We start from the raw sequence: 25,094 nt of genomic DNA, 5'->3' as shown, positions 1-25,094 counted from the left end.
GGGGTTTATTATTTTCGAAATAAGAAGACGGAGTCAGTAGCACGGACTGATGTTGCAAAGGAGAGTAGATTATGGCATCAAAGACTTGGGCATTCATCCAAGAGTATTCTTTCTCGTTTTAATAATTTAATAGGACGAAATTTATCTTGGAATTCCGATGCAATTTGTGATTCTTGTTGTAGAGAGAAACAGACTCGTACCCCGTTTCAACCCAATAATAAAAGATGCACTGATTTGTTTGGACTTATACATTGTGATATATGGGGAAAGTATGGGGTTGCTAGTTTGACACGAGCACATTATTTTTTTACCATTGTTGACGACCATAGTCAAGGAGTATGGGTATACCTAATGAAAGAAAAGAGCGAGGCTGGAGATTATATGAAATTGTTTTGTCAAATGGTCAAGACCCAATTCGATAAATGTGTCAAAATCATACAGAGTGACAATGGAACCGAATTATTATCGGGGACAATGCAATGTTATTATGAAGAAAATGGTATTGTGTTTCAGACTAGTAACATAGATACACCCCAACAGAATGGCAGAGTTCAGCGAAAACACCGTCACATCTTAGAAAAGGCAAGGGCATTACGATTCCAAGCGGGTTTACCCTTGCAATTTTGGGGAGAATGTATATTGACGGCGGCATACTTAATAAATCGCACACCCACACCTTTGCTAGAAGGAAAGACACCCTATGAATTCTTGTATCGTAAAAAAACCCAATTTTGATAATGTTAAAATTTTTGGATGTTTATGTTATGCACACAATAAAGAGAAATCACGAGACAAATTCGGGGAGCGGGGAAAGCGATGCATATTTATAGGGTACCCACATAGCAAAAAAGGGTGGAAATTTTTTGACCTTCGCGAGAAGAGAGTTTTTGTATCCCGAGACGTCGTGTTTTATTAACACTTTTTTCCCTATTTAGATGCAAGCACTGGCAATAATTCACAGACTATTTCTGACAGTCCCAATAACACCCAAACCCATACTGATTACACCATTGATCACGAGGTGTCTACCGGTGTAAGGGGGAGTGATGGGTCAGGGGGAGAAGGAGATGACAATCATGAGGAAAGTGAAGGGGAACAGGTGACAGGGGAGTCATTAAACACTCAGGATCACACTGATGCAGCGAGGGAAATGCAGCATTCTGAAACAGTTGCTGAAACAGCAGGGCCAGAAACAGGTACGAGTATTGATGCTGAGGAAGAAAGAATGGGTCGAGGAGCACGCAATAAATTTGAGCCAGCGTGGAAGAAGGACTATTTTTGCAAATCCACTAGAATAATTACCCCGAACTCGACTGCTCACCACGCACAAAATCAGTCTTCCAAGTCAGGTACGCGTTACCCATTAATCGATTATGTTCACCGATTGTTTTTCAAATTCTCACAGGGCACTTCTGGCCACCATTGATGGAAACCGTGAGCCTGGCCATTACCATGAAGTAGCTAAAGACGAGAGATGGCGAGTGGCCATGAGAAAGGAGATTGGTGCTTTGGAGGCAAATGGAACTTGGAAGGTTGTCGACTTGCCAAAGGGAAAGAAACCTATCGGGTGCAAATGGGTATACAAAATAAAATACAAGGCAGACGGAACAATAGAACGGTATAAGGCAAGACTTGTAGCACAGGGTTTTACCCAAGTTGAAGGAGTTGATTTTCACGAAACTTACGCTCCGGTGGCAAAAATGACAAGTGTGAGATGTATGTTGGCAGTAGCGGTCATCAAGGGCTGGCATATTGAGCAATTAGACGTTAACAATGCTTTCCTATATGGTGACCTTGATGAAGAGGTTTATATGAGGGTACCACAAGGTTTCGAAAATGAGGCAGGGAACAAGGTATGTAAACTTCTGAAATCTATTTACGGGCTGAAACAAGCTTCGCGTAATTGGTTTGCAAAGTTAACGGTGTCAATGAAGTCTTATGGGTTCACTCAGTCCCTGGCCGATTACTCACTGTTCACATATAATCGAGATGGAAAATTCATTGGAGTCTTGGTCTATGTAGATGGCATGATTGTGGTTAGTAATGATAGTAGTATTTGTGCTCATTTCAAGCAATTCCTAGACAAGAAATTTGGAATAAAAGATTTGGGAAAATTGAAATACTTCCTAGGAATAGAGGTGGCACACAGTGTAGATGGTTTGTTTTTGAATCAAAGAAAATATGCCATGAACATCATAGAAGAAACAGGTATGAAAGGCGCAAAGACGGCCTATACGCCAATGGCACAGCGGCATAATTTGGGGTTGGCAAAAGGGTACGTGTTGCGAGACATAATGAAATACCGTCATTTGGTCGGAAGGTTAGTTTATTTGACTATTACGAGACCTGATCTTGTATACTCAGTTCATATATTGTCTCAGTTTGTGAACGAGCCAAGAAAAGAGCACTGGAATGCGGCTCTAAGAGTGGTACGATATATTAAAAGAAATCCAAGTAAGGGAATTATATTCAAGACGGATTCGAACTTGCAGCTACAAGGATACTGTGACTCGGATTATGCGAGTTGTCCTATGACTAGAAGGTCACTCAGTGGGTATTTCGTTTCACTTGGGCAATCACCAATATCATGGAAGGCAAAGAAGCAAGTGACGGTGGCTAAATCAACAGCAGAAGCAGAGTATAGAGTTATGAGTGTGGCCACAAGTGAATTGATATGGATTAAGTCGTTCCTAGCATCGCTAGGAATTTTTCACACAAAGCCAATGAATTTATCTTGTGATAATTAAGCGGCTATGCATATAGCACGAAATCCAGTTTTTCATGACAGAACAAAGCACATAGAGATAGACTGTCACTTTGTGCGACAGCATTTGGTTTCCAATACAATTAATACTTCCCATGTCAGAAGCAAGGAACAGATAGCAGATTTATTTACAAAGGCACTCGGAGGAGAATCATTTGATCATCTGCAATACAAGTTGGGTCTCGGTTTACCAAGAGCTCCAACTTGAGGGGGAGTGTAAGAATATGGAGAATATTCTTATTAATATTAGTAATATTGTAAATATATGATCTTGATGTTTTAGGTAATGTAAATATATTAGTTACCTAATATTAGGAAAATAGTTAGGAAAGATAGGTTTTGGAGATCTACTAGAATTGTATAAAGAGTCATGATGTACGTTTGTTTTGTTTATCAAGCATAATAACACAACTAGTGTAGATCCCCGTGCTACAGCACGCTATTTTTTAGTTTTGTTTTACAAAGAGACATTCTCATTAAATTAATTGCATAAATTAACTGTACATTTAATGTTATAATGTACTAATATAATCTTAGTAAGAGGTAGAAAATGAGAGTTTATTACCATCAAAAGACACTTTAAGTTAAGTTATTTTTGTCTTAAACCATTTTTACTTTACTATAAAAATTAACTCTATAATGCTATATCATTGCATGAAACTAATTTATGACATTAAATTACAATTAAGTGATGTAAAAATGTAAAATCTAATTTAAAAGCGTATAAACTATATAACAAAAACATGTAAATAAAGTATAGCACGCACTTAAAAAGACAATTTACGAATAATTAGACTAATATTTTTTTAAATTAAAAAAATACATAAAAATGGTTACGTCCTTTAAAATATACCATATTTAGAGTGTAACTGATGAGGATAATATAATAAACAAATTTACGTAGTTTTAGGGTGTAAGTGATGTCAATAATTATGTTAAAGATTGCATAAGAAACAGGTTTGCGTAATTTTAGAGTGAAACTGATGAAGAATAATATCTATGGAAATGGAAATGATTGCATAATAAATTATGGATTTTAATGAAAAAGTTATAAATATGAATTTTAATTAAAAAAATTAGAGTTTAATTACAAGAATATATTAATTGAAAAGATAATAATGTAATGAAATTTTTTTTCTTTGTTACCTTATTTAGATAGATGCCTTTTAGAGGGAAAACTAAGAGAATTTTTATTCTCTTAGTAGTAGGGGGGATTACATCTCATACTCTCTTCATATTTTCACAAAGTAAATACTCAAGACTCGATTTTTGGATAAATAAGATTCGGTTTTTAACAGTTTAGTAGACTGTTTCGTGTGCTTAAGAGGAGATTAAAACGAACACAAATAACAAAGCTTTGGACATAAACTCTAAGGACTTGATTTGAACACTCAAATGGACGGTTGAAAATGGCTGAAAAATCGACTCAAAGTAACCAAAACACAAGGATATGACTTAAACTAGATCACAAAGCAGGTTTAAGCCTTGGAATTAGGGGTTTTCCGCACTAAGCAAGAAGAAAATTGGTTGAAAACTTCAGTTTCAAACTCATTCTTTAATTCACTCAAATCTGATTTCTTACATAGGTTTAGAGCACCTAATATAGAGGTTCCAATCTAATCCTAGCCATACATCTAACATAGCATCTAAGGGCTCACAATGGTCTCCTAAAGAGACATAAAAACGGCTCATAGGGCCTTACACAATCTGGAAAAAAAAAAAGGCTACAAGACAAATGAAATAAAGAAGATTGTTGGTAATTGTATAAGCTTCTTTCAATCTTTTGGCGTGCTTTACTTATTTATCTTATAAGGACTTCTTGGGTAGCTGGTGGGGCTCGTCCATAAGGAGTATAAGACCCAAAACCTGCAACAAAAGGTCCCTTAAAGCTTGCCTAGACAAAAGAAGAAAGCTTGAAAGCGATGGTTGTACTTCTCTCCAAAATCGTGCCCATTGGACCACCCGGCTGTTTTGTTCTCTTTTGCACCAGATTTAATCCTCTTCAAGACTTAATATCTTAGGCAAAAAGGCTCTAAACTCATCATAGAAGAGTTTTAGGCCGGAAAATGGCATGTGTTCATAGACGGAATTGGAATTGGCCTCATTTTTTGAGGTGGCCCAAAACCGTGAAAAATGGAGCTCGGGGTACTTGTCAATTTCACTTCAATTATTCAATTTTTTTTTATGTTACAAATTTAGATGCTGCATTGTGTAGAAAATTATGTTAAAAAAGGAACTATAGTAATTAGTATATAATCTTAATATTTACGTAAAGGAGTCTCAAAAACTTTATATTATAAAATTAGGATAAATTATCAATTACTCCTTTTATTTACTACTATTTTTTTTCCGTTCATAAATTCTTTTCAAAATTACTATTTTCAATGGTAACAAAACCCATTTCAGGCAAGTAAAAGAGGAATATTCTGGTCATTTCAAAAATTATTTATTATCAACCATTTCATTTTCTTCTTCTGCTCCCCTATGTTTAATCTTTTTAGTTCCTAGGAACTTCAAGTTGAAAATTCATGCAAATCTGAAAAAATTCATATGACTTTCCAAAAAAAGTATTTGGTTTGCATGTAGGAAGTTAATTTATGTGGGAACTTCCAATGACCAAAAGAGGGCTTGGTGAGTGACTCCCACATAATTGAGGAAGTAAATTTTGTGGGAATTTCTACTCCCCATATTTTGGCCCAGTAGGTCTCATGAGATACTGTCTCCCACTAATTTAATGGAAGACATAATAGAGAAAAATGAAATACAGTGGGTCCCTTACCCTATTATGTAAGAGGTCTCCCAATAACGCTATTGAGATACCGTCTCTCTGAAGTTTTTGTGATTTTGGCCAAACAACATCATGTTTTTACAGTTCTAAGGAAATCTAAAATCTCATGATTTTTATGGGCAACCAAACAAGCCCCTATTCTAACTCTCTTTTTCTCTTTTTTCACACTTCTTCATCGATCATCTTCATATATAAAATAGAGTTATGTAATTATGAATATTTTTAGATTTATAATGAAAATTATTTCAGTTGAAAAAAAAATGAACGCAATTAATTTTCAATTTTTAAAAGGAAATTGAGGTTTAGAAAAGGGATTTTATGGGTTTGTTCTTGAAGTGAAATTAAATAAAAAAGGACGTGAACTTCATTACTATAACTAATGGAAACAATCAACTTTATACGGATAAAATTTCTAATATTAGAGATTTTAAATTTTCAATTAGACAGCTCTAAATGTAATTTAAAAAAAATATTGAATAAATCAATGAAAATAGTTAACTACGATCATCATATACACCTTAAGTTAGTAGACAAAATGCATCAAAAAATTTGAAGAAGAGTGGCGGAATTGAAGCCGGTAAACTTGAAGATGATTAAGTAAAGTAAAAAATTCAGAGATAAAAAAGTACGGTGTGTTTATTAAGTGAAGGGTTTGTAAAGCGGTCTACCCAAATCTTTTTTCCACTAAAAAAGTACAATGGTACCAAATTTTAAAGTTTTAATACTTAAACAAAGTTAGTAATTTTGGAAACAAAATACTATAAAATACATTAACCTTTAAAAAGTGGTAAATAAAAGAGAGTATTTGATATATTCAGTTAATATATTATACAACTGGGTGTATATACAACTTTATTCAATATAGTTGAGCTTTGTTACAAAGTTGTCGAGTTTTGTTAACAAAATTATCGAGTTATGGTACAAAATTATTGAGCTTAACAGAATAATTATTAAACTCAATAACTTCGTAAAATAGCTCAATAACTTGTAAAATAGCTCAACAACTTTGGGTAAGATACTTGTAAAATAGCTCAACAACTTTGAGTAAGATCTCAACAACTTTAGGAGACGGATTCCGGGTAGCCCATCTGAATTCTGAACCCTCTAACCGACTTTCTAATTCGTATATATACACGAGTATCCTCTTCTCCAAACATCTATCCTAATTTCCCAAATCAATTTTAAAAATCTTCACTCCCGCCAAACCCTAACCCTAATTTTCTCTTTCTCATTCACCATGTCGATGATCGGACAAACGAAAATTCATCGTTATTGGCGAGGAAAGGCCCCTGATTGGGCTGAAGAAGCCGAAGAAGACGCTGATCTCCGCCAAACCCTAACTTCCTCCTCCAATCGCAAACGAAAATTCATCGATGATATCAATTCTGCCGATGATCCCCGTCTCCGCCGTCTAGCCGACTCCCGCGCCGTCGACCGGGATGAAATCCGCGCCGATCACCGGAGAATTCGCCAGGCTGAGATAGTGTCTACGGCGGAGGATGACGCGGCCATGGAAGACGAGGAGGAGGACGAGGACGCGGTAGAGGAGAAGCGAGGGAGGATTAGAGAGCGGTTGTTGAAGCTCCGTCGCGAAGAGGATGAGGATGCAGTTTCATCGGTGGAGGATGAGGAGGAAAGCGAGTACGAGACGGATTCTGAGGAAGAGGAGGAGGAGGAAGCTATCCGTAGGGCGATGGCGAAGCCTGTTTACGTTCTGAAGCATGAGAGGGAGACGATTGCGGAGCGGGAGAGGTTAGAGGCGGTGATGCAGGCGTTAGTGGAGGCAGAGAAGTGGAAGATTGCCGAAAGGAAGCCGGAGACGAAGCAGATTGTGGTGGAGATGATACGAGAGGATTATGAGATACAGGAAAGTTTAATTGAGAAGGCGGCAGATGTTGGGGATGTGGATACAGATGATGAGACGAACGAGGTGGAGGAATACGAGAGCTGGAAAGCGAGAGAGATAGCGAGGATAAAGCGTGATAGGGTTAGGAGGAATATGACGGAGGAGGAAAGGAAGAAGCCGAGTTCTGCGCCTAAGAAGAAATGGAAGTTTCTGCAGACGTATCATCATAAGGGTGCATACTTTCAGAGTGATCCTGATGGTGGTAGTGGTGGTAGCATGGACAGTTATGCGATTTATTGGCGGGATTTGTCGGCTCCGACTGGGGATGATAAACTTAATAAAAGTATTTTGCCGAAGGTTATGCAGGTTAAGAACTTTGGTAGGAGTGGCAGGACTAAATGGACTCACCTTGTTAATGAGGATACCACTGATTGGACCACTCCGTAAGTGTCTTTCTTTCTTCTTCTTTTCTTTTTGTTTCTCGTCGTTGTTTCGTGATTATTGTTGTTGGTAAACTGCTCTGAAAATTGTCTGCTATAAAATTTACTGGTGTAAGCCAGAAGACTGAATCTGAAAGGCTTTTGCAAAGAGGGTAGGATATACACAACCCGAACATTGTACAGAAAATACTGCGGTAAAAATTCTGGTTAAGGTAGGCATGACTGTAGGAGATTGTACTCGGAAAGAATTTCGCATTAGAATTGTATTGATAAAAGTCTGGTTTCATTTTCCCTCACCTTCAGATCGCTTGTAGAAGTTTGGGAGGTAAAAGAATGACGAGAATCAGTTAATATCAGACTCTCAGTTTGTATAACGTTGTAATTAATGTTTGCTGCGTCTTATTTTAAGCTTATTTGTATAGCGTGTTGATGTCTTGCTTTGTACAAATGCAGGTGGGCAAACAATGATCCTTTACGGTCCAAGTACAACGCCAAAATGGGTGGCATGAATAGACCGATTGCAAAACCGAAGGGAAGCAAAAAATTGAAGACTGGGAGCAGCCTTGAGTTTTGGCCAAGTTAAATAGGATGATTTTCCATTAGCTTTTGCATTTTTAGTATATGTACTGTAAACTGTAGTGCTCTTGAAATCTGGTAAATTTGAACCATCAATCATGTTGAAATTCCGGAATTAAACCCAAAGACGACGGTGGTTGGTTTTACATAAAGTATACTGCAGAAAGTTTTCTCATTCTTTCAAACGACTTCAATTTGTTGCTCCTAGTATGAGTATATGTTTTCCTTGTATGGTTCTACTGTAAAACTGTTACTGTAGTTTTGACGAGCGCCATGGATTTCTGACCACTGACCAGTCATTTTGATCTTAATTCCGACCAACTTAAATCACAAATTATAAATCCTACGTCTATAACAGTAATGCTTGGCTCAGGCGTGAAGCCAAGCCGATAACAGTAATGCAACATGATGGAACACAAACATAGGATACGGTATCCGCCCTAAAAAAACTAGTCTAGAAAAGCAATCACCACATATTTACGGGTTTCGAACCAAGTTACGTATATTACTGGGTAATTTTGCCAACCCATGCCCGTGCTTCGGTAATAAAACACAATAATACCGTATTTTTGTGGGAGAAAATAAAACTATTATAAAACACCTAAAAATCAAAAACAGGCGACAAGTTGGGTAAACATTAGATTGTACGACGTAGGAGATATTAACAAAACAAAAAAGATTACTCTCGAAAAAGTGCTCTAATGTTCAAAGGTAAGCTCTAATGTAGAGAAGATAGAACACTTAGTTGGACCATACATGAACAAGACCATGCTTGTTTCCGGTATATATTTCATTGCGTTCTTCATCATAAAAGAGAGCGGTAATGTCTTCCAAAGCCTCGCCAGGTGTGCTCCTTATGCTTGCAACTCTTCCTCGGTTCTTGCTGCTGCTACCACTGCTACTGCACTCATCTTCGATAATGGCACAGTTATCCGATTTTATCTTCGCAAGGCATTTCCCAGTTAATATATTACTCACATTAATCGAACCCGCTGCATGATTCATAAATTTCCATTAGAGCAAAAACAAGGAAACATAAACAGACACAGTTAACCCTAAATACGCAAATTCCATGACAATAGTATTTCCTTATGGAAATTTTCTACTTTGATCCCCTTTGAATGGAGCTAATTCCACTTTGGGTCTTAAGGTATCAATGATACTATCCGAAAATTGATCTTAATATATTATCAAATGAAGGAAATTTTTGCATTTCCATTACGCTAAAACTTCACTAATTAAGAATGTAATACACTGGTCACCTACAAAATATTTCCTAGTAACAAATCTGATGTGATACAACAAACCAATAAGAACTTGGTATCTGCGGTAGTTTTCACTAAACCCCAGCGAACGGATCAATAGGATCGGGTGCAGGTCAGGTCATTTCGGGTTAGGTTGGGTCAGGTCATTTCGGGTTTGGGGCATTTTCGGGTTTATTATTATTTAGGGATGATGGCCCGTATGCAGCATTGCAGCAAAAAACCTTAGGATCAATTAAGGTTGCGGGTCAAATACGGATCCTCTGTTGGAGTGTAAGTTGGGTATGGGTCGAGTCATTGAGCATTCAGGTCAGGTAAGCTTTTCAGGTCTAGTTTTTCCCTATAGCCTCCAACCTCCATTATATTTGTGGAATAAGATATAATAATGTCAGATGGTAACATGGTTGATATGGTCTTTTGACCACAGGAAAGATTTCTCCAAAGTGGAAAACCATCTAAATCAGAGGGCACAATAACAAACTACAGGCCACCAAAGTGAAATCAGCTTCAAATATTCCACCAAGGAAACGAGGAAAGTATATGTCTTTTCAACAACTGGCATGTCTTTGGGCCTATGAATTTCGTAATTAATCATACTGATCACTTAAAAAACGATTCAGATGTGATAATCTACTATCGTAACATTGGAAGGGAAGAGAAAGATTAAATCACAAATTTTACCATTTGCGTCAGGCAACATGTCCTCAGAATCTGCCTTGCAGTAAGAAATGATAAGGTCTTGGTCACTTGTGATATATATGTTGTTTGTGTTGCAGTCGGGATGCCACAAGAGATGGTCCTCGAAAGACGTTACAAGCTCTCCACGGAAATTCCACACTGCCACTGTTCTGTTCCTAAAAGTAAGAAATAATTGGTTCTCATATAGGAAAATAAAGGCAGATGGAGTCATAAAGTCAGTTTTGCTGACTTCAGTTATCTCTGAGTTACGAACCTGTAAGAACCAGTAAGATATTATCAGCTAGGCCGGTAAAAATAATAAAAGCTGCTGAAAAAATTTGAGGGAAAGGGTTCATATTTTCTTACATCAACAATTTGAAGATTCTCATTTTCTTGCTTGACAAGAAGCTTCTCATTGAATTGCTCAATGAAATCAACCTTCTTATTTCGATTGATGAGCTGTTTGAATGATTTGAGAACTGTACCATCCTCGATAGACAAAAGTTTCAAAGGAACATGGCTAGATTCTTTTGTAAATATCAGTAACATGATTCCCGGGCTGTTATAATCAAAAGAGAAAACCATTACTACAATCAATTGACAGCAAAAGTCTCCTGAGAGAACACATGGCATAAAAAGAGTGCGTGACATGCAATTAATAAGGATTGCATTCAATGTATTAATGGGTAATTTGGGTAAATGGGAAGTTCAGTTCTCAGCACAAACACTGTGAGACTGTTTCTAAGAAGAACTTGTGTTCCTAGATTCAGGAACATGTAAAACCTATACTTTACTCTTTACCCAACTTCTGTGCTGGCTGCACATTGACCCAACTTTGTAAATGACAATTTCAAAACAATTGTGCACATTGAACCAACTTTTGTGAGGTCACAAAAGTAAACCAGCTAACCTATGATCTCAAAACACCAAAGGCACAAGGGAAACCAAATGGCAGCATACAAGACCGTCCTGTTAAGTTATTACAGCAGAGCAGACACAAACTGATAAATTACCATGTATTCCCTCTGTCTTTAAAGAAAGTTCACTCTTTCCTTCTTGGGCCATCTCAGATTCTCAGGCATATACTTCCCGTGCTTTCTCTTTCAATTTTTTTGAGGTAAATGTTGTCCTAATAGAAAGTTGGCATTCACTTTTCACGACAAAATTACCGCAACATTAACCGAGTGCCTAATTGCGGCAAAAACATGCATTCACTTTTCACTACTTTACAATATTTCATTACCAACTACTCCCTCCCATCCACTCTTTTCTTCCCTATTTCCTAAAACGGATTATTCAGGTTTTCTTCCCCTTTCCTTTTTGGGAAAGTTTTTATTAATATTATACTCCTACCTCTCTCCACTCATCAAATCCCACCATATCCTTTATTAATATTTAATTCTAATTATTCCTACCTCTCTCCAATAACCAAACCCCACTCATCTCCTTTATTAATATTTAATCCTAATTATTCATACCTCTCTCCAATTACCAAACTCCACCCATATCTTTATCAATATTATACTCCCCACCCTTAATCTCCGTGTCCACTTCAAAGAGGAAAAAAAGAGTGGATGGGAGGGAGTATTTTACTATATTTCGTAACACTCATTCCCAAGTAGATGTGAACCTAATTTAAAGACAAGGTGAGTACATGATATGATAAATAGGTAATTAACCAACAAAAATGTAGGCACCAAGCCAGAAAAGAAATAAACAAGTATAACAGGAAAAAGTGCATTGAGATGGATTAAGAAAGTTACCTGATTTTAATCTCCTGAACATTTTTGTCAGAAATGGAATAGAGCATTGTATAGTTCTTCAAGTCGAAGACCTTGTAAACACTACATTGTTTGCACATCACACACCATTTAAAATTTACACGGGCGACAAAAAAATAACACAAATGCAAGTACAGCTAGTGAATGGGCAGACTTTACCTGTCCTGAGCAGAATAAGTGAGCACCTTGCCATTTACATCATCAAACTCCACAAAACCAGGCCATTTCAGTGATTCAGACTCAAAAAGAGCAAACCCAGCATCAGGTTTTCCTCTCTTTATGTATCTGTAAAATTTTCACAAACCATATATCACAAAGGAAATTCTGCTCAGCAAGAAAATCAAACTGAAAAACTGTTTTCATTGCTTCCATAGTTGAAAATTAGAATTACAGACAATTAATAAATTATTTTTCAATTCACTTTCTCTTGAAAGCCGCCCAACAGAAAATCTCATAATCATAAGATCTTAAGAAGAGAAAGAGTTACATACTCGATCCTTGTCGTTCTGCACTTCAAAGAGCTGAAATTGTCAGAAGCGTATACTGAAACGGTGATAAGGGAATCATTATTTTTGTTGTAGAACAAACTTCTTATAACTTCGTCTGAACTGATATTCAAGAAGCATATCCTCTGGTTTGTTTCTGAAATCAAAATGTATCATCTCGGTTCAAATACTTATCAACATCGTTTCAGTATAAGATTAAGATAATCAAAGGAAGTCACAATACATTTCTAGCCACTAACCTCGACTAAACGCTGCACATATACCAGACTGTGCAAGAGCAAAAACAATATTATGTGCAGCTACAATTTCGATGATTTTTGATCTCTTCCTCAGAAACGGCAAGATTGTGGGGCACTGGTCTTTAGGATCATGTGTATCATACTCTTCCTGACACAATATGTTGTAGCATTGAGATAAAGGTAGCATAAACTGAAGGGATGGGGAAACACTGTTTACATACCTTTAATTAAGGCCTGAGTACAGTATGTCCAATCTATGGCGTAATACTACCTTCTATACAAGTTTCCGTGTTCGATATAATATAATCCCTCCATTCCACTTCATTCTTCCACTTTTCAAAATTCCTCTTATAAGTTTTGAAAAATGTGGAGAATGCAGTGAAATAAAGATCAGCAGGCGTTTTGTAATTATATTTGATGGTTTTCTCATTTTTTATGTCTTCTTCCTTTTCTTCTCTTCACACTTTTGTGCTTACCTTGCTTCATGTTTCCATTCTCTTACTTTGTATTTTTTTCATTTTTTGCCTCTAAACTTTAACCCATAAACGCATTCTCGATGTTTCTTTCCTTATCAAATACTAAGCAAAGGCGTACAAAAAGGTGGGCAACTAGGTCTTCATTGTCCATCGTCTACAACTAAGATAGGGACAATAAACTAAATAATTTGCTGGAGCCCTGTTTATGTCTTCATCGAATTCATTCATAAAAAATGATGTCCTGCTTAAGTACTCGCAATGGCTATGAATACTTCAAACCAAGGTTTTGGCTTTTAAAGCAATCTCGTTTTGACAAGATAATGTTATTATGATCTTTTTAGAAACCAAGTACAAGTTACCGGGTCTCATCGCAAAAATGCCACAGGAATAATGAACATGAAACATCCTCCATCAGTCACAAACTCAAAACCCAACTATAAAAGAAGAAAAGAAAACAGACCACACCAGCATGTAACTGGCTCATTTTCCTGCAGTAATCTAGAGAACGAAAAGTCTAAAAATGACTATATCAGACGCAACAAACGTCAAGCAATACTAAGGTCACAAATATTGTAGGGCCACCAAGCATTTCTACCCAGATCTCCATAAGGGCTAAGGCCCATTACAGCACAAACTTCATCAATAAAATTTTTACACTTTACAGCGCTTACCATAGAGATAGACTTGCAGATCGTACTTAAAAAGTAAAGGTCTCATAGAAGTAGATCAAGGGATACAAGGGCATTGCTTAGTTGTTATAGGCACAAGATACACCAAGAGTCCAAAACGACAAAGGCCCATGGCGACAATGCGAAGGGCATATCCGACAACAACAACAACAACATTACCCCAGTGCCTCAATGGCTCCCGCAAATTGCGGGGTAAGGGGGGGTCGGATGTACGCAGCCTTACCCTTGTGTTAGCAACACAAAGAGGTTGTTTCCGAATGACCCAAGACAAACTAAGGAAGGTGATGGTCAGAAAATGAAGGTGTGCTAGCCCCTGCTAGGCTGCTAGCTATATGGTTAGCCCAGCACAAAATAAGGAAGGTGATGGTCAGAAAAATCTCTCAGCGAGTCTAAGACAAACTCCACATTTATCAGCATTGAGAATATATGACCCCATTTGCTTGCGATATTTGATTCTCTCCCACAAACCCTAGTTTGTATCCAAGGTAATAAATACTCCGTATAAAACATGTGCTTTTACAATTGCGTTGGTTAGAATGGTGTAGTAAAGCAACAAATCTTAATACCATTCCATGCTTATCAAAGGCGTACATGACTAAGCAAAGGCGTACCAAAATACCAGAGCAAATCCAAATATAAACAAGCCAAGCTCTGGAAACTCACAACATAATGCTACCATCTGTCGAACATGCTACATTAAGCACAATACTTTAACTAACTTAAATTTTCAGCAACCACCATCACTGAATAAAATCTACAAAGATCTGATTTTCTGGTAAGAATCATACTACAACTACCAGGTTTTCCTATGATGCAGCTAAAATCACCTAAAATAGAATCCCAACTTGTTGGCCCTAATTTGAGACTACCACACCCCCGAATTTCATCCTATTTTACTAATTCTTCATGCATAAGCACCAATGAGAGAACAATCTACAGTGAGCAAGCCATGTTTAGTACTGAACACCCAAATTTTGATCAAGATCCAACTAGATTTCAGACATGACACATCTTCATTAGCACTACCACAATCTCAAATATGATTGCATCTTAAAACACACAAACTGCAAATACTAGCACCACAAACAACAAACAAAAATACTTCTAAACTAGCAAATAAACACGAAATTAAGGCGTGCCAGAATATTTATCCAAATTCAATTCTATCATAAACTAAAACCAACCACATTAGCAACACCAAAATCCCAAATGCGAGCACATTCCAAGCCACACAATCTCAAAAAATGACAAATCAAGTTTAAGCATTGAATAATTCGAGATTTAAAGCGATAAAACAGGAATAATAAGTAGTCAAAAACATTAGGAAAAAACAAAACCTGCAAACAAATGTTGCGAAAGCGTTCCTGGGCATCACTCATACTAAATGCACGATAACGCTTGGAGCAAATTTCTCTCCTTTGCAATTTCCTGACGCTATTAACAAACCCTTCAAGACCGCCTCCTCGCGGTCGCTTCTTCGCCACAACTCGACGGAATGTGCAAGGCCTAGGGCTCGCCGATATCCTCCTTCCATCCATGTGTGCTCCCCTCTCTCCGACACACCACAAATGCAAAAAAAGTTCCCAACTTTAACCGCTAAAATTGGAGTATACCCATCAAAATTAGGGTTTACATGAAGTTGAAATAAAGAGTTTTAGTGAGAATCAGAAACTAAAAACATGGGGGTTTTGATAGTTGGATGAGAATTAATGTGGGTTTTTGTTGTAATTGTTGGTTCGTGATGCCTTTACTCTGATTTAGAGGAGTAGAAATGGGAGATGAAGTGCAGTGCAGTGCAGTGAAACGGAGAGTGTTTGGAGGGAAATTAGAAGAGGGAAAGAGTGTGTTCAACACTTGGAAGGGACCGGGGGGAAGACTTGATCATGGCCGAGTTGAGATTCGCATTGTATACAATTAGACCCCTCCCAAATGGGTTTAAACGGGTCATTTTCGGGTTAATAATAATCGTAACATTTTCGATTTGGGTCATTCTTATTGGCGGGTTGGGAATTTCGGGCCTGGCTTTTTGGTTATTTGGTCTTGTTCCGGGTATAATTTCCGGAGCAGATTATTGGTCTACCACCTCGACATAGAATAATGTCTTGGTGAAATCCTTCTCGCTCTATCGTCCCACTCGGCCTCTCCTGCAACAATGAAGCAGGCGGGGCTTGGGCGTGTGCAGCGTACTCACTCCGACGCTCAATCCAAATAAACTTAAAGGATTAAGTGTGTTACTTGGCTAGATGCGTATTGTAGAGAGATAAGGAGATATTCCAGGATGAATAGTGTATTTAGGTTATAATTGTGAGATCCTTTCCTCAATGAAGGTTGAGGAGTATTTATAGACTTTCACCTTTTGTCACGTAGTAGCCAAGTGGCCAAGTGGCTAGCGGGTGGAAAAGCGATCTACCCCTCGGTAGGGACCTATGGCCAAGCGGACAATGTTGACTCGCACGAGGGGTCTTGGATATGAGAGTACGCGGATGTGTCATTTGTGAGGTTGTCACGCCGAGACCCAGTGGTGGCCGATGGGATGCATCGGCTAGGCTATCTAAGTCGTTGACTTGCTGTGGATATCTTTGACCTTGCTCAGTGTGTTGACTTGGTCAGCGGTGCAGAATATGCCCCATCAGGTCTTATAGAAGCACTTTGGGTCATGATGGGTTTATCGGGTTATTTCGGGTCATTTTAATTCAGATCACCGCGAGTCGAGACATTTTCGGCATAGGTTCGGGACTTCGGGTCTACGTGGGTCGAGTTTGGCACATTTTTCGAGTCATTTTCAGGTCTTGCCTTGGGTTAATCGAATCAGGTCACTATTGTCAGCTCTATAACATAAATACTTGCGTAAAATGGCCTAACGCCTCAATACACTTTGCAAGGTGCCACACTGCCACTTGAAATTCTCTTGGATGTAGTAGTGGCTCTGATACAATATTAGATGATGTCACCAATTAGGTAAGCTTGGATGTAAGCGGAAGTCAAATGATTCGAATTTGGGAAGACATGAGCAAGAGGCCGAATCAATACCAGGTTCGATGATAGGAAGACGATTGGTAGTGAAGTAAGAGTCCTAATAATTTTAATTATCGAGGTTGACGAGTTGGAGTAAACTAGCTTAATTAGGAATTATGTTATTTAATTATTAGCTTAGTAAAGCAGATTATATTGCCAGTAGAAATCGAATAAAATTTGTTGTTGTTTAGGAAAATAAAACAGTGTCTCTTGACACGACTAAGAGTCTTGGAGGCTAAGGGAACTCGTGTTCTTTTAGTTCAAATAGTAGTAGTTTTATTAGCTATAAATAGGACGCTTTGTATAAGCTTTTAATTAATTCAAGTTTAAATAAAATTCAGAAAAGCGATCAAGTTTTGATCACCAATTCGGGTTTGAACGGTCTTTTCAAATCTCGTTCAAATATCAATTGTCGTCGTTATTTAAGCACTTATTGACTCGAATTTAGGCGAATTCTAGTCAAATTTCCATTGAGAATCTAATTCGATCCTTCGTGAATCAAGGCCGAGATCGATTCCCACTACCAGCAACGTTTGTTGCACTTATTGGCTTCCGTACTCAAATCAGGTTCTCAGAAATCCTTTAGCTAATATATGGTCCTACTATTTTCCGGCTTTTCTGCATAATTGAGGTACAACAAATTCCACCTTGCACTCCATTAGCACAATTGTCTTGGTCCATTGATAAGACACATTTGGTAGTGGTTTATTAGGTGTTTTTAGGGGGGAAAGTGGGTTTTGGAAGCGGTTTTGCAAAAGCGAAATGAAGAATATTGACTTGATAATAACGGGTTTTGGGCACGCCTTTCAAGAGCAAAGAGTAAAGGCGTGATTTATTAGTCATACTCGTGCACCTCATGTAAACAAGAAGCAACTAGGTCATATATGAGAAGACTTGAAGAATGGAAGAAAGAAAGTCATTAGTAGGCTCAATGGTTATAGGAAGCATGTGATGAAGTTGCATGAGGTACCTAAGGACATTCTGTCCGATAGAGATGCAAGGTTCATATCAGGTTTTTGGCAAGAGTTGCAATACTCGTTGGCGACTACATTAAAGATAAGTACCGCGTCCACCCGACGACAAACGGACAAACAGAGAAGACAATCCAAACTTTGGAGGATGTGTTGAGAGCTTGTGTCATGGAGTTTGAAGGTACTTTGGAGGGTAAGTTGAGAGTTGATTGAGTTTTCCTATAATAATAGTTATCATGCAAGTATCGGAATGACGCCATTTGAAGCCTTATATGGGAGATGATGTAGAAGTCTGGTGTGTTGGGATGATAGTTCCGAGGAGGTGGTGTTAGGACCGCAAATGATCCGACATGATTGACCAAGTGCATGCCATTCGGCAAAGAATGAAAGCGGCGCAAGATCGGCAAAAGAGTTATCTTTGATTTACATCGCGAGATGTTGAGTTTGAGGTGGGTGATAATGTTTTGTTAAAGGTATCGCCTATGCGTAGAGTGATCGAGTTTGGCTATCGGGGTAAGTTGAGTCAAAAGTTTATTGGTCCTTATGAAATCTTAGATAGAGTCGGGGAAGTAGCTTACCGTTTGTCACTTCCACCCGGCGCTTTCTTGTGTCCATTTCATGTGTCCCAAATAAGGGAGTATGTGAGTGATCCGACTCACGTGCTTGAAGCGGAGGCAATTGAATTAGATGATGCTTTGAATTATGTGGAGACTCTATGGAGATTTTGGACCGTAAAGTGAGGAAGACAAGGTATGGAGAGACGGTATTAGTGAAGATACTTTGGTCCAATTATCTTGTCGATCATTTGTTGAGTCTATTTGGTTTAGTTTGAGCTTATTTTGTCATTTTGGCTGGCTAGTTGGAGTCTACCCAGTCATTAGTGAACTCAATTCTTGGTTACCTTGTGTGTAAGTGCCTTGTTTTGGTAGAGACCCCTTTCATTGTGGTGTTGCTGCGTCATGAAGAGTAGGGTTGGAGGCGTTTTGTGCAGGTTTGGTGTGGATTTCGGGGACGAAGTTTGTTTTAAGGGGGCAAGATTGTAATACTCAAGAGTTTTGTTAGGCCACTCGGTGGAGTATAGGACCATATTTGACCGAGTACAGTGGACCGAGTCCGAATTTTGGGATTAGTTAGGGTTCTGCCTAGAGTGCACTCGGCCGAGTAGCTAGTGTACTCGACCGAGTGTGGCGTGCTCGACCGAGTACTCGGGTGTACTCGACCGAGTTTGCCGGTCTGGGTTTTATTCCGCGGTTTGTTATTTCTACCCTATAATTAGTCTTTATTCGACATTTATCACTTTAAACACTATAAAAACTTCCTATATAACTTTCCTAAATCTTAATTAAGGAGGCTAATCTAAGATTTGAGGATTTTGCATCAAGTTTAATCTTTTCTTGCCAATTTTCCATTTTAAGTCACTAATTATGCTCTTAATTCAATTTAATGTTGTTCTAATCCTAGAATTTGGGGGAAATTGGTAGAATTGTTAATTAGAATATTATGGTTGGGTGGTTGAGTAATTAGATGAGTAAATTAGTGAAATCTATCAATTAGAATGTTGTAAAACCTTATTGTGATAGAAATTACTTGATTAATTGTAGGAGGAGACTTCACAGAGGAGGATTTATAGGATTTTGTTTATGCTTGGAGTATTGCTTATATGATTATTGTGTTAGTCTTATGGTAATTGTTGAATTTATCATCATGTTGTGGAGATTTAGTAAATTTGTGACATACCAGTTGTATTAATTATTGATACATGGAGTTATGACATACTTGAGAATCATGATACATGTGAAAGTGGCATGTTTGGCATGATTGGCTTAATGTGTTGTGGTGGATTGAGTATGTGTATATAGTTGTGGAGTTGTGTTGGTGGAGAGTTGGTGTTGTGAGTGAGGTGTTGCAGGAGACGTCCTCGCACCTAGATTGCTCCTTGAAGTAGGACGTGCACGTTAATGGTTTGAGGTTTAAGGATTCATGCTGCGATGCGAATCTGGCATGGATCCGGGTCGCGAACCGGGTTCGGTATACCATGTTGCAATGCGGATACCTTTCGGGATGCTATCCGGTTGTTGGTGGCGGTGTTACGATGCCGTCACCGGGTTGAGGTTGAGTTAGAGTCGGGATTGGAGGTGGTGGTATGATATGTGTGTGACTACTCATTCATTAATATTATTACATTTGTATTGTATAGTGAGCATTTGTATTATTGAGACTGACTCTCTTATTGTTTTTGATACGTATACGTGTTGGGTTACGGGTCAATGAAGGAACGAGTTCTTTGAAAGTCGGAAATCAGTTTAATTATTCTCAAGAATAATTAAATGTATTTCGAGCTTTCATTAAAACGAGTAAGCTTCATTGGATGATACGAAATTACAACTAATGGATGCTCGTGTTTATCGACTACTTGTTCGACGCTACAAATAACTAAGCAAAGAGAAAATAAAAAGGCCGGTCCGACTTATTTGGCTCGCATCTTAATATTCTTTATTATATGCTTTTATGATTATTATTGTTATTAGCTCCTTAATAATACTTATTTATTGTCTATCTTAATTATTGTAATTGTTCCGGGTGTAATTTCGGAGCAAGTATCGTTACCTCCCGTGGCTTGTAGAATAATGTCTTGAGTTGAACCCTTCTTGCTTCTATCGTCCCTTTCGGCCTCTCCTGCAACAATGAACGAGGCGAGGCTTGGGCTGTGTGCCAAGCGTACTCACTCCGACGCTCAAGTCAGTAAACTTAAAGGATTAAGCTGCGTTACTTGGCTAGGTATGTATTGTAGAGAGATAAGGGAGATATTACCAGATGAGTAGTGTATTTAGGTTCAGTTTCTTGGATCCCCTCCTCAATGAAGGTTGAGGAGTATTTATAGGCTTTCACCTCTTGTCACGTAGTGGCCAAGTGGCCAAGTGGCTAGCAGGTGGAAAGACTGATCTACCCCTCGGCCGAGGGGCCTATGGCAGGCCGGCGGGCCATGATGACTCACCGCCGAGGGGTCTTGGATATGAGTACGCGGATATGTGTCCCGGTGATCGAGTTGTCACGCCGAGACCAGGCTAACAGGTAGATGGGTCAGCATCGGCTAAGGGGTGTATAAGTCGTTGACTTGTTGTGGACATCTTTGACCTTGCTCAGTATGTTGACTTGGTCAGCGGTGCAGAATATGCCCCATCAATTTGCCCCCAGCGTAGTCTATGCCGTGGTATGGGCTCCGATGTATGTTGAGCATATATTCTGCACTTAGCGTTTTTTTGTTTCATTATTTTTTGCCTCTGTTTCCGCCTTGGCTTGGCCGAGGCGGTCTTAGAGTGTGTTCCTCAACTGTGCAACGCTTCTAAGGCGTTTTGATTACTTTGCGAGTATCGACTGCGCTGGTAGAGACCGTCGAGGAGCCCTAATTCTTGAGGATGATTGCCATTCTTGCCGGTATGACGGTATCAGCCGGCGAGTGCTCCTTGTTATTGACTGCCGCTCTTGTCGGTATGACGGTGTGAGCGGCGTCGGTTTCTTGATAGCGTGTTACGTGGCGTCTACCACTTGGAGTGGCTGCGACGAGTCTACCTCTTGGGGTGACTAGTGGCGTCTACTACTTGGGGTGACTGCGACGGCCGCATTTCTTCGCAACGACCGCTCTCGTCGGTATGACAGTGTGGCGGCGTTGGTTTCTTGATAGCGTGTTACGTGGCGTCTACCACTTGGAGTGACTGCGACGGAGTCTACCTCTTGGGGTGGCTAGTGGCGTCTACTACTTGGGGTAATGCGGCAGTATTTGCATTTCTTCAGCTGTGCCGCTCTTGTCGGTATGACAGTGTGAGCCGGCGTCGGTTTCTTGATAGCGTGTTACGTGGCGTCTACCACTTGGAGTGACTGCGACGGAGTCTACCTCTTGGGGTGGCTAGTGGCGTCTACTACTTGGGGTGGCTCGACGGCATGCTGCATTTCTTCGCAACATTTGCCGCTCTTGTCGGTATGCGTGTGTGGCGGCGTCGTTTTCTTGACAGCGTGTTACGTGGCGTCTACCACTTGGAGTAGCTGCGACGGAGTCTACCTCTTGGGGTGCTAGTGGCGTCTACTACTTGGGGTGACTGCGGCATTGCATTTCTTCTACGACTGCCGCTCTTGTCGGTATGACAGTGTGGCGGCGTCGTTTTCTTGACGGCGTGTTACGTGGCGTCTACCACTTGGAGTGGCTGCGACGGCGTCTACCTCTTGGGGTGGCTAGTGGCGTCTACTACAGGGTGGCTGCGGCAGTATTGGCTGCATTTCTTCTGCAACGCCGCTCTTGTCGGTATGGAGTGTGGCGGCGTCGGTTTCTTGATAGCGTGTTACGTGGCGTCTACCACTTGGGTGGCTGCGGCGGAGTCTACCTCTTGGGGTGCTTGCCTAGTGGCGTCTACTACTTGGGGGGTGGCTGCGACGGCGCTGCATTTCTTCGCAACGGCTGCCGCTCTTGTCGGTATGACAGTGTGGCGGCGTCGGTTTCTTGATAGCGTGTTACGTGGCGTCTACCACTTGGAGGTAGCTGCGGAGTCTACCTCTTGGGGTGGCTGCCGTGGCGTCTACTACTTGGGGTGGCTGCGGCGGTCTTCGCATTTCTTCACGCTTATTTGCCGCTCTTGTCGGTATGACGGTGTGAGCAGCGTCGGTTTCTTGATAGCTAATTGGTGGAAAAATTTATACTCCGATGGAAGATTTGGATGATTTTTATTAGGTAAGGGCATGCGTCGGGGTGTCCACAGCTGTTTCGGACACCTCCGCCGCTACATCGATTTTTACAAGACTACCAACGTCCTAATGGCTCATCACAGGCACACCTCTCCGATCGGACCACTAGTTGTCTCCATGAGGTCGCCCTCTGCTGTAAGGACGGACCTTTTCCTTTTTCGGACTTCCTTGCCTCTTTGAGGGATTGCATATTGCATCCTCGGGCAGCTATCTGGATGTTGATCACCTCATCCTTCTCGTCTTTGGAGACGAGCTTATGCGCTTCCCCCCGGTCCGAGACGTACAACAGTGTTAGGGCCCGGATGTACATTACTGCGTCGGCCTCGCTCAGGGTGACTCGGCCTATGAGAACGTTGTAGGCGGACGAGCCGTCAATGACCACGAACTCAGCTAGGACGTTTTTAGCCGCGTTCTTTTCGCCGAACGTCACGGAGTCGATTGATCCCCGGCACCAGGCCGGCCCCGGAGAAGTCGTATAGGGGGGTTGGTGCGGGGGCTCAAGTCCTTGATCTTGGCCGAGGCCGAGAAAGCACTCTCTAAACATGATGTTCGTGTATGCGCCTGTGTCAATCGGGCACCTCTTGACCAGGTGGTTGGATATGTCCAAATTGACTACAAGCGGGTCATTTGTGAGGGGCGATGACCCCTTCGTAGTCCTTTCTTCCAATAGTCATATCGGGATGTTTGCGAGGGGATCCCCGAGTTGGGCACAAAGTTGATGGCCCGATATAGCTCGTTTAGGTGTCGTTTGTGCCCATGAGCGGACCCTCCGTTCTCGTTGCCCCCGATGACAACATGAATCACTCCTATCCGCTCGAAGACGTATTTCTTATCCGAAGCGGCGGCGTCGGTCTTTTGGCCTTTTAACGTACTTGCCGAGGCTTCCCTTCCGGATCGGTTCCTCATGGCATTCTTGGATGGCGGCGATCGTTGGTTAAATGGCGGTGTGGCGTGGTACTCACGATCGGCTCGTGTCACCGTCACTTTTTGGCTTGGGGGTCTCTCCCACTTCTGGCCCTCGTTTTTGCTCAGGGCGAATACCTCGGCGGCTGATACGATGAGAGGGGTTTTTTCACTATACCGCCTCGGTGGTACGTTCTGATTCCCCGGCGCCCGCCGAGTCTTGCTTCCGGTCAGATCTTTCCGACCGCGATCTATTATTCTCACGGCGTCTTCCATCGGACCGCGAACCGTTGTTGTCGCGGCGTCCTTCGTCCTGACCGTCCTGCCTGTGACTCTTCTTTTCTGAGAGCTCGGCTTCGCTGGGATCTACCCAGGTCTTGTGATAATCTTCCACCTTGATGGCTTGGTCGGCCAACTTCTGGCGGCGTCAAGCCAGGCCTCCGCTCTTGATGAGCTCGTTTTTAGGGCTCCCCTTGGGAGGCCCTTCATGTGAAGGCCGCCGGCTCGGGATTAATTTCTCGAATCTACTGGACTTTTCCATCAAACCTCTTCACATAGCTCCGGAGAGACTCGCCCCCTCCTGTCGATAGTCGGGAGGTCGATGTCTCTACGGCTCTCTTCTTGTTGCAAGAGTCTTTGGGCTAGAAAGGCGTCCTTCAGGTCGGCGTAATAGTACACCGAGCCGTCGGGAAGCCCTTTATACCAGCTCTGAGCCATCCCATGCAAAGTTGTTGGGAATACTCGGCACCAGACCTCATCAGGCTGTTCCCATACCGACATGTAAGACTCGAAAGCCTCAGCGTGGTCGGATGGATCACTATCTCCTTTGTATGAAATAGGTGGCAGCTTGAGCTTAGTTGGCACCGGGACTTCCAGGACATAGGCGTTGAGGGGTTGCCTGACCACGTGTCGAACGACACGCGGCGACCGGCTCCTCGCATCCCTAACCTGGCTCCTTCCCCCGTAGCGGGAGGGGCTCCTTCTCCGACTCGGACTCCTTCTCCAGCTCTGCTGAGTCGGACTCCTCTGGCTCCTTCGGGGTGAGCCTCGTTCGTGTGGCGGGGACGCTGTCCTCCCACGAGTGCGGGAAGGACTTAGGTCTACCGCGCCCACTTTGGGCTCCCCCGGCATCTTGACTGGGTCGGCCTCTCCTAGTGCTCCGTTCAAATTTCTCGGAGTCACGTTTTGGGCCCTGGTCTCCCGGATGATTTCCGCCGCTCTTGTCGGCGCGTGGCAGCGTGAGCGGGCGACATCGATTAGGTCCAGGAGCACTTTCGGTTTCGCTACGTCAACCACCTGTCCCATGATGGTGACTGGTTGGCGCGGCGTGTCGGGTATTATTGGCATCCCGAACTCTGGTTGGATTACTCCGCCGGTGGAGGGTCGCACGACTCGCAGTTGTTGAAAGCATCATCTTGGCGGAATT

General features: G+C 41.0%; 2 protein-coding genes across 2 annotated transcripts; one reads left to right on the top strand and one right to left on the bottom strand.

Annotated features, from left to right (window-relative positions):
• Positions 1 to 6,683: 6,683 nt before the first annotated feature.
• LOC141598568 (uncharacterized) lies at positions 6,684 to 8,591 on the top strand. Its single transcript, XM_074418253.1, has 2 exons — positions 6,684 to 7,841; positions 8,292 to 8,591. Exons 1-2 carry the CDS (start codon positions 6,790 to 6,792, stop codon positions 8,419 to 8,421), a joined length of 1,182 nt encoding a protein of 393 aa, XP_074274354.1. The 5' UTR covers positions 6,684 to 6,789; the 3' UTR covers positions 8,422 to 8,591.
• A 389-nt stretch (positions 8,592 to 8,980) lies between these two features.
• On the bottom strand, positions 8,981 to 15,934 carry LOC141598560 (uncharacterized). Its single transcript, XM_074418241.1, has 8 exons — positions 15,383 to 15,934; positions 12,881 to 13,028; positions 12,627 to 12,777; positions 12,295 to 12,420; positions 12,118 to 12,198; positions 10,721 to 10,913; positions 10,358 to 10,628; positions 8,981 to 9,406 (listed from the first exon to the last, which is right to left on the bottom strand). The coding sequence occupies exons 1-8, from the start codon at positions 15,581 to 15,583 to the stop codon at positions 9,156 to 9,158; spliced, it is 1,422 nt and encodes a 473-aa protein (XP_074274342.1). The 5' UTR covers positions 15,584 to 15,934; the 3' UTR covers positions 8,981 to 9,155.
• Positions 15,935 to 25,094: the final 9,160 nt, after the last annotated feature.

The sequence above is a fragment of the Silene latifolia genome, chromosome 1 (assembly GCF_048544455.1).
Source record: "Silene latifolia isolate original U9 population chromosome 1, ASM4854445v1, whole genome shotgun sequence".
Lineage (NCBI taxonomy): Eukaryota > Viridiplantae > Streptophyta > Magnoliopsida > Caryophyllales > Caryophyllaceae > Silene > Silene latifolia.
The sequence above is the reverse complement of the archived record's forward strand: the minus strand, read 5'-3'. Positions and strand labels throughout refer to the sequence as shown.